General features: G+C 35.2%; 2 protein-coding genes across 2 annotated transcripts; one reads left to right on the top strand and one right to left on the bottom strand.

The window, feature by feature from the left end:
• The first annotated feature begins 12,577 nt into the window (after positions 1-12,577).
• On the top strand, positions 12,578-14,387 carry LOC132177469 (caffeoyl-CoA O-methyltransferase 5-like). The gene is made up of 5 exons (XM_059589805.1): positions 12,578-12,716; positions 12,794-12,873; positions 13,000-13,144; positions 13,426-13,557; positions 13,871-14,387. The coding sequence occupies exons 1-5, from the start codon at positions 12,627-12,629 to the stop codon at positions 14,162-14,164; spliced, it is 741 nt and encodes a 246-aa protein (XP_059445788.1). The 5' UTR covers positions 12,578-12,626; the 3' UTR covers positions 14,165-14,387.
• A 2,069-nt stretch (positions 14,388-16,456) lies between these two features.
• LOC132177206 (caffeoyl-CoA O-methyltransferase 5-like) lies at positions 16,457-18,631 on the bottom strand. The gene is made up of 6 exons (XM_059589457.1): positions 18,601-18,631; positions 17,981-18,051; positions 17,817-17,896; positions 17,546-17,690; positions 17,135-17,266; positions 16,457-16,977 (listed from the first exon to the last, which is right to left on the bottom strand). Exons 1-6 carry the CDS (start codon positions 18,629-18,631, stop codon positions 16,684-16,686), a joined length of 753 nt encoding a protein of 250 aa, XP_059445440.1. The 3' UTR covers positions 16,457-16,683.
• Between the last annotated feature and the right edge of the window lie 55 nt (positions 18,632-18,686).

Raw genomic sequence — 18,686 nt, 5'->3', positions numbered from 1 at the left:
AATTTGTGACAAACAGAAATGCAATATTATTTTACTTTTCATTTTTAAGAATTCCAAGTTATTCCTCCAACTATGAAAAATGCATGCATTCAAAATGCAATGAGTAATCTGGAAAGTAAGGCTATGAAAATCTTGCAACAACCCTTCATCAATTTTTCTTGCTGTCAATCATCAGAGAATTAGAAAAACGCAACACCCATCACTTTAAAGTTGAAAAGATAAGCCATTTTGTAAGAATTCCAAGTGGCAAGAAAGAGCTCTTATCCAAGACATGGAAATACTCCCTCATAATATATATGGCCTCCTTTTTAAACGGGGTCGGAGGAATTCTTCTAATTTAGTCTATTAAACTGACGTGTAAAAATGAATGTGTTAGTATTTTTGTTGGCTCAATTTGGTTCAAAAATCCAGAGGTTACTGTTCATGAGCTCAAACACTGATATACAATGCTCAGAATCAAATCTTCACCGTTCATAATATAGATTCATGTGTCATGAACATCCTTGCAAAGTTTTAGCTCAATTGGACCACAAACACCCACTGATCTAAGCTGTTGATCAAGGACCGACGGAATTTCCAGATTGCTGATGATTGCTGATTTTCACCCTCTGCAGTCCCTGTCTAGACAGGCCCTCCCCTTATCCGGACAGCAGTTTCAGAAAATCTGTTTCTGCTCCGCATGGCCCTGTCCGGTCAGCCCATTAACCTGTCCGGATACCCTGTACCTATTATGCCCAAAAACGTGTTTTTAGTGGGCCCAGGTCTAGGGTTTGATGTACTAATATATATACATCATTATAGAAGAGAGAGGCACGAATTTTAGAACCCTAGAATTCGTGTGAGGCTGTGCCTGAGTGATTATTTTGTTGTGAGCCAAATTGATTCCTCTTAGAGGACTTTTGTTAGTTTTGATTGTGTGCTTAATTGAAGTCTATCGGAAGGGTCCAATAAAGGAGAATCACGTTGAAGAAGATTGTGAGCGAGAAGACAAGTTTGAGGCTTGTCGATCTTACAGAGCCAAGGTCTTGCAAAGGGTTGTAAGTGTTCCTAGCGTCTGTAATCTCTAGATAATCTTTTGATAGTAATTTCCTAAGTTTGGCTACCCCGGAGAGGTTTTACTTTTAGAACGTTTTCTAAAAGGTTTCCTCTTTGTCACCAAAATCTTTGTGTTTGATTTTACTTGTCTTTGGTGATTGTTTGCTTAGATTTAAATATCCATTAATTCCGCATAAAATTGTAATATTTTCTCTGTTAAGCGTGTTTCAATTGGTATCAAAGCGGGTTCACTCCGTGAAGGATTAAATTCCTGAGTATGATCTTTGTTTCTTGTTTAAGATGTCTCAAACCCTTAGCACTGTGCCTAATTTTGATGGATCAAATTATGGCTATTGGAAGTCCCATATGAGATTTTTCTTAAAATCTATAAACGTTTGGTCTGTCATTGAATCTAGATTTAAAGCTCCAGATAAGCCGACAGCCCAATGGTCTAATGTTGAAAACCAAACTCGTATGGCGAATGACAAAGCTATAAATGCCCTATGCTTGGCAATTTTACAAACTGAGTTCTCTAGAATCTCAAATTGTGATAGTGCCAAAGATGCATGGGAGATCCTAGAAACTACTTATGAAGGAACAAATCTTGTTAAAGCTTCAAAACTTCAAATGTTAGTTTCTCAGTTTGAGGAAATTAAAATGTTAAAGGATGGGACATTTAATGATTTCTCTGGTAAACTTAATGAAATTAGAAATTCCTTGATAAATCTAGGAAAGAAAGTTTCTGACGCTAAAATTATTAGAAAGGTCATGAGATCACTCCCTGAAAGATTCAGAATGAAGGTAACAGCCATTGAGTCATGCACTGATCTGGAAACCATGAGGATAGAAGAGTTAGTTGGTGCCCTTCAGACTTATGAGTTTTTTTTGCCTCAACCTAGGAAAAATAAGGATCTTGCCCTTAGAACTCTTAGGAAGAACTCTGATGAGTTATCTAATGAGGAATCACCAGATGATGAGGAACTTGCCTTGATAGCTAGAAAGCTTTATAAGAATGAACATAGAATTTCCAAGAGATTTGGAAAACAAAAAGAAAGTACTCAAGAAAGAAATGAATGAGACCCACGTGATCCAAAATGTTATGAGTGTTCTGGCTATGGTCATGTTCGCAATGATTGTGCTAATCTCAAGAGTAATAAGCTAAAAGACCAAAAAACCTTCAATATTACCTTGAGTGACACCGATGAGGAAGAAACTCCTAATTATATGGCTTTTCTTGCTTCCTATGATTTTGATGATTCTAATCAATCAGATGTTCAGTCTGCCTTTGATAATAAATCAAATAGGGTTAATGATCTTCAAAATTCCTTTAACGATTTAATGGAAAAGTTTTCTATGCTTAGAAATACTAACTTGAAAATTGTTAGTTAAGAATCTTGAGCTTGAAATAGATAATTTGTTGAAATCTTTGAGTGATTCATATGTTGTTTGCAATACTCTCAAATCTAAAAATCATGTGTTAATTGCTAAAAATAAATCCCTTCAAAATGATCTAATTGCATCTAGAAATCACTTAAGTAAATTCTCTAGTGAAAAGCTTGATAAAATGTTGCATATTCAAAAGCATTCTAGTGACAGATCTGGCTTAGGATTTGATAAAACTGCTTCTTTGTCTTCTAATTGTGCGTCTACTTCAAAGACTGTTTTTGTTAGACCAGTGAAAGTAGAAGAACCTTCAAGTGAAGAAAAGCAAGTAGTTGTTCCGACTCCTCCAGGTAAGAAAGGTAAGAAAATCTACATTGAGCCTCATGCATCTTACCCTACACCTAGAGTCGTGCATTCTTCCAGGAAATTACCTTCTCAAAGGTTTGTCCCTACATGTCATCACTGTAGAAAAGTGGGTCACATTCGACCTCACTGTTTTAATTTGAAACCTCATGTGCATATAAATGAAAATTCCTATTCTAGGAAAGAAAGTGAGGGTTTGCTCATAATGATGAGAGAAGTGCTATCTAGGCTAGATAAGTTTGAGCAAAGTCATAAGTCTAAACCTAAGATTTCTCAAGTTTGGGTAGGGAAGGATGATACCATTCATCCTTTGAGGGGGAGTGGTGATGATCTCACTTTATGTTAGGTGAGTCACTCACATGCTTAGGATTGATTTTCTTGCATATCTTTGCATATCCTAGAGCATGTTGTTTTTCATTTTGCATTGCATGTTTGTTTTATTTGTTTTGAAATTGTCTTTTGTGTGTGTGTATTTCTTTTGTAAAAAATAACAAAAAGACAAAAATATTTTACTTTGGTTGTTGTTCTTTTCTTTATTTTATTTTATGTACCTAGATAGTCCATTAATTTCTCATGTTGCTTTTATGGATTTAATTCCTTGCATCTTGGAATGTTCTTAATATGCATGAGATGAAAATTTGTGTCAATGGACTTGTTTTTGCGGTTACCTAAAGCATGAGCTTATGTAATACATTTTGCCTATGATTTATCCCTTATGCACATTTAAGCTTAAATTGACGTTTTGTTTCACTTTATTTGTAAGGTCTGTTGGGTAACCATATGGGGTTTTTAACTAGTCATATTTTTCAAATTGACCATATGCTAGTTGAACCTAGGGCTTAAAAATTCCTATTTTCTCTTTTGTGATAAACACCAAAAGTTTAAGGACACTTTCTCAAAGAGAAAAATAAACAAAATAGTGATACAAATAAAATCAAAAGATCTTATTCCAAAATGAATTTATTTCACTGTGTCAAACTTGTGTAAATTGTTTTACAAAGAGAAATGTATAGGATGAGAGTGACTAAGCCCTAGTATGATAAGGTTTGACTTTTGATTTGATATACTTGTCAAAACCTCATGGTGGTGAAATTTCTCCTCATTTTGTAAGTTGACCATTTTTCTCTTTGAATGGCTTACACATACATCACACAAGCATGGGTTGAATGAAACATTTTTCTTTGCTTGAGTTAAGCAATATGAGTTTCTTGCCATTTCTAGTCTCATATATATTTTGCATATTTGGAGCATGTTTTGGATATTCATTGTGCGATACATGAGTCGTTGATGTGTGTATCATGTGTGTTCATTGGACTTTTGAGGGGAAGAAGTCTTGTTCATTTCAAGTTCTGTGTTGTTATTAAGTCATGCATTGAGGGGGAGTTTTGTTTATGTGTTTCATGATCTTGCATTTTATACTTCTTGTATTTTTTTTAAGTTTTGATCATGAGTATTTTTGTGTTGGTGACACTCTTATTCTTGTGCTCCATATGTTTGATATGTTTTGTGAAGTGTTTCAGGAATCCTTTTGTCAATTTGTGACAAAAAGGGGGAGAAAATTGGATTGACAACAACCATTTATCATGTATATCCTACATTTTGGTTGTCTTTGGATTCTACTAGGTTTTGTCACAGAATTGACAAAGAGAGTTTGTTAGTATTTTTGTTGGATCAATTCGGTTCCAAAATGCATAAGCTACTGTTTACGGGCTCAAACACTGATATACAATACTCAAAATCAAATCTCCACCGTTCATAATGTATATTTATGTGTCATGAACGTTCATGCAAAGTTTCAGCTCAATCGGACCACAAACACCCATCGATCGAAGCTGTTGATAAAGGACCGAAGGAATTTCCTTATTGCTGATGATTGCTGATTTTCACCATCTACAATCCCTATCCGAACAAGCCCTTCCCTATCTGGACAGCAGTTCCAGAAACTCTGTTTTAGCTCCGCAAGGCCCTGTCCGGACAACCCATTAACCTGTCCGGACACTCCGTACCTATTTTGCCCAAAAACGTATTTTTAATAGGCCTAGGTCTAAGGTTTGATATACTGATATATATATATATATATATATATAGATAGAAGAGAGAGACATGAATTTTGGTTATAATTTCAAGTTGCTTTTTTGGTTCTAGTGATTGGACAGGGGTATCATGTGTGCAATAGGGCTGCCACGTTAGACTTGTCTCTGCTAACTCGAATGGCTAGGCTGTCCAAATATCTATCCGAGTAGGTGAGATTTGAACAAAATCTTGATTGTGACATCCTTATTGTAGTGTAATAGAGCAATCATACTACACGGAATCAAAGTTCAGAATAATTTAACCAACTTGAAAATAATCTCAGAAAGCCGCCCTAGCATACTCTAACTCATATTTTTCGTGAGAGTAATATTTGGGTATATTAGAACTTAAGCTTTAAATGATTTTTTATTTTTACCATTATATATTTGTACTTCATCTTTTAATTGTAAATCTTTATTCTTTTAATTGTCACTATGCATGGATGTAAATTTTCTAAGCCAATATTGCATAAATCGATCTTAATGTTCTGTGCAATTGACTTATCAAGAGTAAAATGACATAAAATCTATCATAATCTTGATTTTCTTTGTATACAACCATTATTCTATTAGCCAAAAAGTTACTATGTAAACTGTTTGACGATCAGTTTTCAATTAGACCGGTCTTAATAAAAATATCATATATTGTGATTCCAATATCGAATGGAGACAAACGTGGTGGCGTTGTAAAGTTTAAGGTTATATTTTATAGTTTAAGGCTGTAAAGTTTAAAGTTTAAGGTTACAAAGGCTGCCTGAGTTTTGTGTTATAAAACATGTTTGGATTCGGCTTTTGCTTTATGGGTTTAAGTGTCTCAGCGTAGTTTTTATACTTGAATTTAGTTATTGTAGGATGTACATATTTGCTGTTGGCTATGATGTTGATATGTTTTCTATTTTGATGTTTTTCCAATTGTTTTTGTGTTCTGTATGTGCCTTTGGTTGCCAGTGAAGGAAAGGACGTTTGTGGTTTTATTTCTCGTAGGTAGTTTGGGTATTTTCAAGGAGAATTTATGGTTTGCTTGCTCTGTTTCTCTTTGGCAATAAGAGTTGTAGAATGTGATTTGACTGGTTACCGCGTTTTTTACGTAACTCAAGGTCCTCAGTTTTGAGTTAGAGGATAATATATTGTTCTATTGGTATGTTATAGTTTCGACTTGGTATTTTGTAAAAACTATTATTTTGGCACTCTGATTTCAAGGACCATGTTTTTTACTGGTATGTTGTTTTATTTGCAATGTTATAAACAGCCTTAGCTTGTTTGGGTTTAGGTTGAGAGATTGTAGGTCTCTAGGAAATATCGAAGGAGTAATGCAATGCAAGTAGACAGGGGCACCCCTATTTCCTTGTCTCCTCTCAAAACTGATGTTACTTCTAAAATCACCATTAACTTTATAATAGATTATTATTGAATTTTGATCCAATGATAATTTTAAATTTTTAATAGCCACATCAATTTTAGGGGACACAAAGGAGACATGGGTTGACATTTAGAATTACTCTTTCCTGAAAGCCATGCTTTTCGAATAAAATGTGTTGTTTGAAGACCAGATTTGTCGCCTGGAACATCAGTAGGAAATGGAAGTATCATCTAGTGCATGGTTATTGTTATTATAAGTTCTGTGTATTCTGGTAGATAGTGTGATATCAGAAAGGGTATGTGGTAACCATTGAAGGTGATAAATATACTGCTTGCTATTAAAGATCATAGAGTGATGTGTTAAGTTCTCTTGGCCCCTTGGGAACATCCTCTTTGTTTTCTCGTTTTTACAGTTGTAGGGTTGTCTCTGTATCGTAGCATCTGTCAATTTAAGATGTGATCAGGCAGAATATGAGAATTTTCACTCTCAAATAGAGTATGAGATTTATCATCGTGAATGTTTAGTTTAGCATGAGTTCTTGATCTAATAGAAACTTCCATTTTGGAGTTCTGGATTGGTTGGCGGAAATTGATGCAGGGCATGGAATGCAGGATTAGAAATTTAGAGTACCTTATCCTCTTCTGCCAAATGTTTGAGACTCTTGTATATAAACGTGTTTAGTTCTTGTTAGCCTTATTTACTTGAAGAGGCTTATTAGTTTTAGGTGGCTCTTGCTATATGCTCTCTTTGAGAGTTTTTTTTTTTTTTCCTTTTCTTTTCTTTTCTTTTCCTTCGTTTTACAAGGTGAATTGTGAATTGAATGAAGTCATTGATGTTTTTAACCAAGCAAATTGGTCACTTCATTTACAAAAATTACTTATCCCCTCAATAGGGTCTTAATGAATCTGAATGGTCCTTTTTGAGCAGGTTAAGGAATTGAAGATAAACTGCAAGAGAAAAGCCATTAACCAGAGCTTTTAAATTATCAAGTTAGATTTGTCATTTCAGGGATGAGAATCGGAAATGATCTTCCAAGGTTTTTGTGTCAGAGTTGTAAGAAGCATTGATTTGTCATTGTTCGTTATGTTCATGACAATTGGTTTCTCATGTTAGTGCCAAATTTAGATCTAAAACACTAATGTGAAACCAAATTTATACCCGTATAAGAAATTAGTTCCATTAGGTAACCAAACAAATGAAGAATGCGAATGCACCCAAACAGGAACAGATATTGGAGTTAAATAAATGTTTACTATTAATGTTTTGAGTCATCAATAATAAGTAAGAATAAAATATGTATTCCACTAAATAATAAATTGGAGTACTATAATTTTTCTTTGGATTGAAATCATGATGTGCTAAAAAGTAAATTAAAATAGTGATTTCCTTTCACTTATATTCATACAAATAAATTTAGAACTTTCCTTTTTTTTTTTCTTTTTTTTTTTAATTCAAATAAAGGAAGCGGGGTTACATAGAATTCAAACAACAACATAGGGGTGGGCACCCCAACAACCAAGCCCAAGCGGAACATGCAGTACAAAAACAGATACAAAACCAGACAATAGGCAATGGTTTCGTTCATCATCCCAAATGAACCATAAACAAGCCGGGCCGCACAAAGCGGTAACAAATGGCAAAAGAACTTGGTAAAGAGTTTCATGTGGTAAAGGCAACAACCACCGTTAAGTGATTGTTGTAGGGAAGGTATTGCAGATAACCAGGTTAGAGCCGTTGAAGGACAACCACCAGCAACAAAAATCTCATCCACAAGATCAAACCACTTCATGGCAGGAAGAGAATAACCCACATAAAACAACAAATACAGCAAATTAAAAAAAATTAAAAATACAGAGAAGCTTCAACAAAAAAACGACAACACAAAATTGCGGCACCAACGGAGGAGAGGCAGTTGGAGGTGTTCGGTGGGAGCGTGAGTTCCACGCATTGGCAAGTGTACACCACTCGCCGGTGCGGCGAGTGTACACCACTCGCCGGTGCGTGGACGGAGGCACGGGGGGCGGTTGGTGGTGTCGGGAAGCTGGGGTGCCGAAGAAGACAATGAGCGGGCGCGTAGGAGGCCGGTAGTGACAAAGGAAAGTAGATCTAGCTTTAAAAAAACCATATCTGAGATCCCAGCCCATCCCGACGAGCAACACGGTGGAAGCATTGAATGGGGATGTGGAGAAGGTGGCTTACCACGGGAAGGACGGAGTTAGAGCTGCCGTGTGTGGGGAAAAACGAAAAAGAAGGAGAAAAGCCACAAAAAGACTAGAAAAAGGGGAAAAAAACGAGAGGGAAAGAGGGAGGAGGAAAAGCCTTCCCTCCTCCCCTGGAAAGGCCGCACAAGGCGGTGGCAAGACCTCACTGAGGAGGTGGAACAGCAACCTTTTGGCTTTTGGTTGAGAGCTTCTCTTTCTCATTTTAGAGAAAGAAGCAGGAGAGAACTTTCCCTTATATTCATACAAGTATATCGGAGCTCTAATCAATAATCCTTAAACAATTATTTTCATGACTATTAAGCATTACAAATCGTTATACTTTACACAATTGTTTTTAATTCGAACTCTTGACCTTTAGTCGTCTCTATCATGCTATATATTTGGCATTCTTCTTTTTTTTCTCCATATATAATATTTACAGGTGGAACGATGAGTTTATGACTCAATAAGCAGTAAGTTGGTGTTACTGTGTGACAACTGATGACGCCTCGCTAAGCTTATTGCCGCAACAAACCATGCATCTTGATGCACCAAAGGCAAAGACTATTCTAACAATTAAACTTTCTACTTTAAATTTTGCAGTAATCATCACACAAAACAAAAACAAAAAAGACATGGTCTCTAATATCAATTGTTGGGGCAATTTTCAAAAAAAAGCAGAAAATAACATAATTAAAATAACCGAATCACACATGATACCAAGATTTAATATGGTTCGCTTTAACAAGTCTACATGCACAAGTGGAAACGACCAAAAGAAAATTTACTATAAAAAAATGAAGTACTAGCAAGGAGAAAACCACTCAAAAATTCAAATTCTTAATACACCAAAAACTGCATACTCTTAAAAAGAAGAAGAATAAGTCTCTTTTGTACAGCATATGAAGTCGTTATCGACGTTACGAGAAGGAAAATGCTTTCTTTTTTTTTTTCTGGGTCCTTCTCCTATCTTCTCATTTATTAAAATTATCATTAAATTTTGACAGGAGAATGAAAGGATAGGCTGCGTGTAAACAAAAACGTTGATTTCCATTGTCCAACTAACAAGAGAAGAATTGTAAGCCGGCGTCAGTTAAAACACAAACCAACCACGTGAAAGACTTGTAGAAAAAAAGAAGTTGATCCCACATTCTGACCTGAGAAAATCAAGTCACCTACCGAGTTATTTCAACGGCCACCATATTTTCCTCCCTACATATTACAAGTTATTCCTCCTACTATGAAAAATGCATGGATTCACAATGCAATGAGTGATCTGGAAATTAAGACTATGAAAATCCTGCAACAACCCTTCATCAATTTTTCTTGCTGTAAGTCATCAGAGAAATAGAAAAACACAACACCCGTCACCTTTAAAGTTGAAAAGATAAGCCATTTTGTAAGAATTCCAAGTCACAAGAAAAGAGCTCTTATGAAATACTCCCTTTTTAAACAGCGTCGGAGGAATTCTTTTAATTCAGTCTATTAAACCAACATGTATAAAAATGAATGTGGCAATTACATGTTTTAAGAACTTGGGGTTTATTAACAAGCAGAATTTGATTTCCTTCAAAACGAAATTGGGTTTTTTTCTTTCCTATTAGATAAGGAAATAATTAGAATTAATTAGTGGCTCCAAAGAAAAGTATATTACTTTTAAATTTACAATAAATATGGTAATTTATCTAAAATTTTATATTGAAATTGTTGAATATATATAATTTCAGTTCTTATATGAAACTCACTAATTATCTTAACAGGCAAGTGAGTTATCGGAAACTTGTAGAGACAAATTTTATATTTGTTGTCCGAATTCTTAACAATCCCTACAACGAAATTGAACCTCACTAGCTGTGTCATTGCCCCAAGCGCAAAGATAAATAGGTTAAATACTTTATTCCCCTATATGATTTAACTTCTTGACGACGTGCACTTTCATGCACAAGTCCCCATCACTAGAGAAGCTTCAAAAAAATTCCATTCATATTTCTCTGATAGATTTTCTATGGTCAACTTTTCAAACTAGTAATTTTAATTCCAGTTTTTGCTGGAAACTTTACCACTCTGTCCCGGCTACAACGAAATTGACAAGATGTGAATTTCATAGACCTTAATCTATCATATATGATCATATTCTATGGTCATGAAAGAAAGCTGAAAATTTTCTTTGAAGGGAAGTTGCTTTGCGTGTACGTGGTAGCCGGGACAGAGTCGTAAAGTTTCCAGCAAAAACTGGAATTAAAATTACTAGTTTGAAAAGTTGACCATAGAAAATCTATAAGAGAAATATGAATGGAATTTTTTTGAAGCTTCTCTAGTGAGGGGGACTTGCGCATGAAAGTGCACGTCAAGAAGTTAAATCATATAGGGGAATAATGTATTTAACCTATTTATTTATATACACTTTCACGTAAATTTATTAACATATGTGTAACATTAAATTTATAAAATTTAAATTATATCATAAAATTGTTTCTCTCGAACCGAGCTCAAGCTTGTTCGCAGTGGCGAAAATAGAGGTTGCATCTAGTGTTATTTGGTTTTCTATGCTTAATATTTGTGTACTGTATAGTGTTGGCTTGCATTGTTTGATTAATTAGTTCAATCAGCTGGAGACATGCCTTATAAAACAAACAAATATCACTAAATTGAATTTTTCTCACCCCTTATGTGAACATGTGAAAAAAAAAAAAAAAAAAAAAAAAACCTCATAATCTTCCATAAATTGAAGTGTTCGAAGTTATAATGGCCCCATTACTATTGTCTTGGCATATCCACCCACATATTCAAAACTTTTTGCATCATTTCCGACAAATGCATCATTGAATGTGTTCCATTCATTATTTATCTGTCTTCCATTCATATTAAGGCCGATAATTTTGATATGACCCGCGAACCCGACATAAAGTTAACAGGTATTGGGTTTGGGCTTACTAGGTTTGGGTCTTAATCGGATCTATCCGGTTAAGAGACGATTAAATTCGTGTATGGCAGGTCCACAGGTTGACCCACCAGACACGTTTAATAAATGGGTCTAGCGGGTCAGACGGGTCTCGGGTGACCCGCCAGACCCATTTAAATTAAAAAAAATAAAAACCTATGTCTATGTGGGTCTATATATTAAAACATTATCTTTTAAAACTTTTTGTTGAAGAATGCAGCTACTTGGACAGTTAGGATAAATTTGACTAGTCCTTTAGCCCAAGAGATCCCTTTACTAAATTATTTTTTCCAATTTTGATTAAGGGTTTTTTTTTTTTACGGGTCGGGTTGCGTAACCTATTTAGCGCACGAGTCGTGTTTGGTCGTGTCTACCCAATATGACCCGGTTATGCTAAACGGGTTAAGCGGGTCATGTCGGGTTACCCGGATATTTTTCGTGTTATAATCGTGTCAGACCCGCTAACCCGTTTAGCTAAAGGGGTCGTGTTCGTGTCTCGGGTAATCAGGTTGCGGGTCTTAACGGGTTCTAATCGTGTCTACTTGGTTACCCGTTTTGCCACCCCAAAATTTCATATCTTCTTTTTCTTTTTCTTTTTTTTCAAATGCATCATTGAATAGCAGGTTTCTCTAGTATTTGCTTCTACTGTGTTTTTTTTTAAAAAAAAAAAAAAACAAAAAACAAAATTATCTTTCAACCATCTCTTGTCCATTTCTGTATAAGAGATGGATAAATATACCATTAAATCTATGGAACCTACATGATGAATTTGTAAACAAGATAAACAAAAGATGAGCAATTGATAGATGTGTAACACCTCTCTCTCTTTTTTTTTTTTTTTTTTTTTGGCCTAATGGTTCCAATTACAATTTTTTTTTTTTAAAAAAGATAGTTGATATATATATATATATATATAATTTTATTTTGAATTTGTATTTACCATATATATTTTGATTAATTATATGTAAAATTGTAATATATAAATAAATAATAATAATTATCTTATCATTATATTTGATTATTGAGAAATGCTAAACTTCAAGAGTGGGTGAAGTTTTTCAAAAATGAAAGAACGAAAAACAAAGTAGTACTCAAAACCTGACCAGTCGTCCCGATGAGCGGTGCCTCAACCAATTAAGCTCATGCATTCACAGCCACCCCTCTATAAATACCCCTCCACTTTCCTCTTTCCATCACAGAGTTTGGAGAGTTATCAATTCAAACCAAAGAAGAAAAAGAAGAAGAAGAAGAAGAAAAGTATTACAGCACCAATGGCTGCCAACGGAATATTCCAAGACCAAGCCGGGGCTCACCAGGGGTTTGGTCACAAGAGCCTTCTGCAGAGCGATGATCTTTACCAGGTACGTAAGGAAAATTACCATTTTATAATTAATCTTTCATTTTTTTTTTGGGTGTAATTTGGGTTCTGTTTTTGCAGTATATATTGGAGACTAGTGTGTACCCAAGAGAGCCTGAACCCATGAAGGAGCTGAGAGAGATGACAGCCAAGCATCCATTGTGAGATAGCTAACTAGCTAGGTTCATGATAATTAAGATTGTTTAAAAATTCTTCATGGCTTAATTAGCAATATTCTAATTAACAATGTTAATTTTCACGTGATTTTGGTTTGAATTATAAAACAGGAACACCATGACCACCTCTGCTGATGAAAACCAGTTCTTGAACATGCTCCTCAAGCTCATCAATGCCAAGAAGACAATGGAGATTGGTGTCTACACTGGCTACTCCCTCCTTGCCACCGCCCTTGCTCTTCCCCAAGATGGGAAAGTGAGTATTTACAATAAACCCAGAGTTGCTTAAGTCATCTTTCTCATCTAAGCCCTTGCTTTTAGAATTTATTAGATCGAACGGTTCTGAGTTCAAAGCCTAAATTTTAAAATATTTTACGTGTTGATGAGCCTCACTTATTAAATGAGAGTTTGAATTTGAATTCACACATTAGGAGAATGTGAAAATATTGATTGATTAAAAAGTTATTGAAATAAATGGTGATTAACACTCTCAAAACTTAGAAAGTAAAAATAATATTGCATTTCTGTTTGTCACAGATTTTGGCCATGGATGTCAACAGAGAAAACTATGAGCTTGGCTTGCCTATCATTGAGAAAGCTGGTGTTGCTCACAAGATCGACTTCAGAGAAGGCCCTGCTCTCCCAGTTCTTGACCAGTTGGTTGAAGATGTAAAATTTTCACACCCATTAATTACCTTGTTTTTCCTTTAAACTTTCATTGTTTGGAAACAAAAATATTGCACACATTAAACCCCAATTGGTTGGTTCGACTGGTAAGTTATTTGGTCGTGGTGTCTAATGAAGTATCAAGTCTAATGTTCAACTTTTCTTAAGTGCAAATAATTTCTTGTGGTCATGCACCCGTGTGGAAGGAGCGCATTGCGCGCATGGTCTCCTGAAAGTTAAATTTAATTATTTAATTAATATTCTAACAATTATTTTTATAAATCTAAAATATGTGTCTTTAATGGTTGAAACACAGGACAAGAACCACGGTACATTCGATTTTATATTTGTGGACGCCGACAAGAACAACTACCTTAACTACCACAAGAGGTTGATTGAGCTTGTGAAGGTTGGGGGTCTGATTGGCTACGACAACACCCTATGGAACGGCTCTGTGGTGGCACCTGCTGATGCGCCACTCCCCGAGTATCTCATATATTATAGACAGTTCGTGTTGGAGGTCAACAAGGCCCTCGCTGTGGACCCCAGGATTGAGATCTGCATGCTTTCTGTTGGTGATGGGATCACTCTCTGCCGTCGGATCAAATGACTGCCCAAACCAAACACAGCAGCACTGGAGTTTTACCGTTTATTTATTTTCCGTTTTTTTTTTTTTTTTGATCCTTTTACTAGTTTCCATACTATAAAATGAATGGTGAACGATCGAGGAAGACCATATTTGGGTGGGGCAGATTTAATTTGCGGCCACAATATATATGAAGTATTTGTATTTCAATAACTTTGTATGGTCTATTTTATGTACGAAATGCAAGTCTATGAAATAACACATATGACATATGTATGTGAAACTCTAGATTAATAAATTAATTTTTCTCAAAACCAAAAACAAATTAATTAAAGATTTGAAACAAAATAAATATAAAACAACTCTTATTGGAGTATTTCATTTCTTATTGAAAATTGACGAAAATTACACAAACGTGGCAGCCTAAGCCCCTATCTAATAGGAAAAATAAGTCCAAACCGTACTAAAAAAGTCAAATAAATTGATATTCTCATGATCTTGTCTAACAATAATACTAGTTGTTTGGACAAGACTTGCCCTCAAATCTAAGAAAAAAAAAATTTTGTGTGTTTAACAAAGGACTTGAAAAAGGAAGTGGACTGAAACTATAGCAAATTCTCTATACAAAGAAACGTAATAGGTCTTATTTCATGCAGATTACCTACTACAAAGAAAAGTAGTAGGTCTTATTTCGTACCATTTTTACTAGACTATAGACTTTTGGTGCACTATATTGATTGTTGTTGGTAGGACTTTGTTGGGCTATCCCACCCTTTTTCCTTTTCTTTTTCTCTTTGATGTAGCTTATCCCCCTCCCTTCCTTGCTAGGGCGGCTAAAAAAACCTAAGGGGAGAAGAAGTATAAAAGCTTGAATGGAAAAACTCATTAGGTTGAATTGACTTGACTTGTTGGCAGCATTTTTGCCTACGAAAGCGGTGTATTATAGTTTATATAGTTTATCCTCACATTTCTCATTTCCTTGGGTCAATACATTGTAAATGGGTATCGCAACCTCTTTCTACGACTAAAATTTTGAACGGGAGAAGACCGATTCCTCTTTTATAGGAGACCATAAGGACATTATTTTGTCTGTCATATATATGGAAAATAGAAAGGCAGTCAATTCCCTCACAATCTACATCGAAATTTGGACTAAAAATTTTGGTTATAATTTCTTGTTGTTTTTTCTGTTCTAGTGATTGGACAGGGGTATCATGTGTGCAATAGGGCTGCCATGTTAGACTTGTCCCTTCTCTAACTCGAATGGCTGTTAGAGGTAGCAACTCGAGTCCTACTTATTTAGGCCGTCGAAATATCTATCTGAGTAGGTGAGATTTGAACAAACTCTCAATTGTGACTTTCTTATTGTAGTATAATAGAGCAATTATATTGCACAGAATCAAAATTCGGAGTAATTTAACCAACTTGAAAATAATCTCAGAAAACCATAGAATACTCTAACTCATACTTTTCGTGAGAGTAGTATTTGGATATATTAGAACTTCAGCTTTAAATGATTTCTTATTTTTACTATTATATATTTGTACTCCATCTTTTGATAGTAAAATTTTCTTTTAATTATCTCTATGCATGGATGTAAATTTGCTAAGCCATATCGTATAAATCGATCTTAATGTTCTGTGCAATTGACTTATCAAGAGTAAAATGACATAAAATCTATCATAATCTTGATTTTCTTTGTATACCACCATTATTCTATAAGCCAAAAAGTTATTATATATGTAAACTGTTTAACGATCAGTTTTAATAAAAAATGTCATATACAAGAGGGGAGAGGGAGATTTGAAATAGTGACCTTTTCTTTATTAGGCGTATATGGTCCCAGCCGATTGAACTACCTCTTGAAGACACTGTAATTCCAATATTAAATGGAGACAAATGTGGTGGTTTTGTAAAGACGTAGGTTTTTGTAAAGATTAATTAAGGTTACAAAGTCATATTTTATACAAATTTCCCATTTTCAAAGCTTATGGAGTCAAATCAGGTTGTCAAGAAAAGACAAAAACAATACCCGAAAAGTTCGTCTAAAACGACTCTAGGCAACAAATTTATTTGACTTTTTTTAGTAGGGTTTGGACTTATTTATTTATTTATTTATTATGAATGAGTAATTTTCATTAACAAAACAACTAAACACATAGGGGCTTAGGCCACCACCTTTGTGTAATTTTCGTCAATTTTCAATAAGAAATACTCTAAGAGTTGTTTTATATTTATTTTGTTTCAAATCTTTAATTTGTATTTATTAATTAATCAAGAGTTTCACATACATATGTGTTATTTCATAGACTTGCATTTCGTACATAAAAGTAGACCATACAGAGTTATTGAAATACAAATACTTCATATATATTATGGCAGCAAATTAAATCTGCACCACCCAAATATGGTCTTCGTCAATCGTTCACCGTTCATACTCAAGTACGGAAACTAGTAAAAAGATTTTTTTTTAAAAAAAAAAAAAAGGAAAATAACAAACGATGAAACTCCAGTGCTTCGAATCTGTGTGTTGGTCTGGGCGGTCATTTGATCCGACGGCAGAGAGTGATCCCATCACCAACAGAAAGCATGCAGATCTCAATCCTGGGGTCCACAGCGAGGGCCTTGTTGACCTCCAACACGAACTGCCTATAATAAATGAGGTATTCGGGGAGTGGCGCATTGGCAGGTGCCGCCACAGAGCCGTTCCATAGGGTGTTGTCGTAGCCGATCAAACCCCCGACCTTCACAAGCTCAATCAACCTCTTATGGTAGTTAAGGTAGTTGTTCTTGTCGGCGTCCACGAATATAAAATCAAATGTACCGTGGTTCTTGTCCTGTGGTTCAACCATTCATCAAGACACATATTTTAGATTTATAAAATTTTATAAAAATAATTGTTAGAATACTAATTAAATAATTTAATTATTATTTTTTTTTCCCAAACAATGAAAGTTTAAAGGAAAAACAAGGTAATGGGTGTGAAAATTTTACGTCTTCAATCAACTGGTCAAGAACTGGGAGAGCAGGGCCTTCTTTGAAGTCGATCTTGTGTGCAACACCAGCTTTTTCAATGATAGGTAGACCAAGCTCGTAGTTTTCTCTATTGACATCCATGGCCAAAATCTGTGACAAAAAGAAATGCAATATTATTTATACTTTCATTTTTTGGGTTGTTTAGTTTTTAAGCTTTGAAAGCGTTAATCATCATTTATTCCAAAAACTTTTTAATCGATTAATATTTTAACACTCTCTCAACATGCGATTTCAAACTCAAACTTTTATTTAACACGTAAAATATGTTAAAAAGTAAACTATAGAATGAGGCTTTGAACTCAGAACCTCTTCATCTAAGCGCACAGGAAAGATGAGTTAAGTAACTCTGGGTTTATTGTAAATACTCACTTTCCCATCTTGGGGAAGAGCAAGGGCGGTGGCAAGGAGGGAGTAGCCAGTGTAGACACCAATCTCCATTGTCTTCTTGGCATTGATGAGCTTGAGGAGCATGTTCAAGAACTGGTTTTCATCAGCAGAGGTGGTCATGGTGTTCCTGTTTTATAATTCAAACCAAAATCACGTGAAAATTAACATTGTTAATTATAATATTGCTAATTAAGCCACGAAGAATTTTTAAACAATCTTAATTATCATGAACCTAGCTAGTTAGCTATCTCACCATGGATGCTTGGCTGTCATCTCTCTCAACTCCTTCATGGGTTCAGGCTCTCTTGGGTACACACTAGTCTCCAATATATACTGCAAAAACAGAACCCAAATTACACCCAAAAAAAAATAAAAAATGAAAGATTAATTAAAAAAATGGTAATTTTCCTTGCGTACCTGGTAAAGATCATCGCTCTGCAGAAGGCTCTTGTGACCTAACCCCTGGTGAGCCCCGGCTTGTATTGAACCTACATGTGGTCAACAAGAAACCACTCTCTCTAAGGAAACTACAGCAACGGCTAAAACCCAAATCAAGGCAACCACATATCAAGCAACGGCTACCATCAACAAGGAAACCCAAATCAATCAAAAATAAATGCAGCAACGGCTACTTCTAAAATGGAAATCATTTATTTGATTTGTATTTTCTTCCTATTATGTAAATGTAATCTCATGTATATAAACCCATCGTATCAATGAAAATAAGCAAGGCAAAATTATTTCAATCATCTCCTCCTATATGGTATCAGAGCACTAACGAGCAACCCACGTTGTCTCCTTTTTTTTTTCTGCTTCTTCTTCCTCTCTCTGAAGTGTTTTATCAAACACTTAAACTGCATACCCAATGGCCTCATCCACCTCCTCTGAAACCAGCCCACAACCCTCTGCCGAGAATGTCACCCACCCCATTTCACCTACCCACAATGAAAACAACCTAAACCCCTCTACCCAGAATGTCACCAATCCCATTCCCCCTACCCAAAATGAAAACAACCCAAACAACTCAAACCCATCACCCGCATCTCTATCAAATTTTGCCCAATCCATTTCTAAACTCACCCAAAACAATTACCTGGTTTGGCACCATCAACTTAAAACTTTT

This window comes from Corylus avellana, chromosome ca4 (genome assembly GCF_901000735.1).
Source record: "Corylus avellana chromosome ca4, CavTom2PMs-1.0".
NCBI classification, from domain to species: Eukaryota; Viridiplantae; Streptophyta; class Magnoliopsida; order Fagales; family Betulaceae; genus Corylus; species Corylus avellana.
Note: the sequence above shows the minus strand (reverse complement) of the source record. Positions and strands in the feature narration are given on the sequence as shown.

What these genes read in the sequence shown, in the direction of transcription:
- LOC132177469 (XM_059589805.1), top strand. Translation starts at nt 12,627, where the DNA reads ATGGCTGCCAACGGAATATTCCAAGACCAAGCCGGGGCTCACCAGGGG. An exon ending in ATGACAGCCAAGCATCCATT is followed by an intron (nt 12,874 to 12,999) that starts GTGAGATAGCTA and finishes ATTATAAAACAG; the next exon opens with GAACACCATGACCACCTCTG. An exon ending in TTGACCAGTTGGTTGAAGAT is followed by an intron (nt 13,558 to 13,870) that starts GTAAAATTTTCA and finishes GTTGAAACACAG; the next exon opens with GACAAGAACCACGGTACATT.
- LOC132177206 (XM_059589457.1), bottom strand. Translation starts at nt 18,631, where the DNA reads ATGGATTGGGCAAAATTTGATAGAGATGCGG. An exon ending in ATGACAGCCAAGCATCCATG is followed by an intron (nt 17,691 to 17,816) that starts GTGAGATAGCTA and finishes ATTATAAAACAG; the next exon opens with GAACACCATGACCACCTCTG. An exon ending in TTGACCAGTTGATTGAAGAC is followed by an intron (nt 16,978 to 17,134) that starts GTAAAATTTTCA and finishes GTTGAACCACAG; the next exon opens with GACAAGAACCACGGTACATT.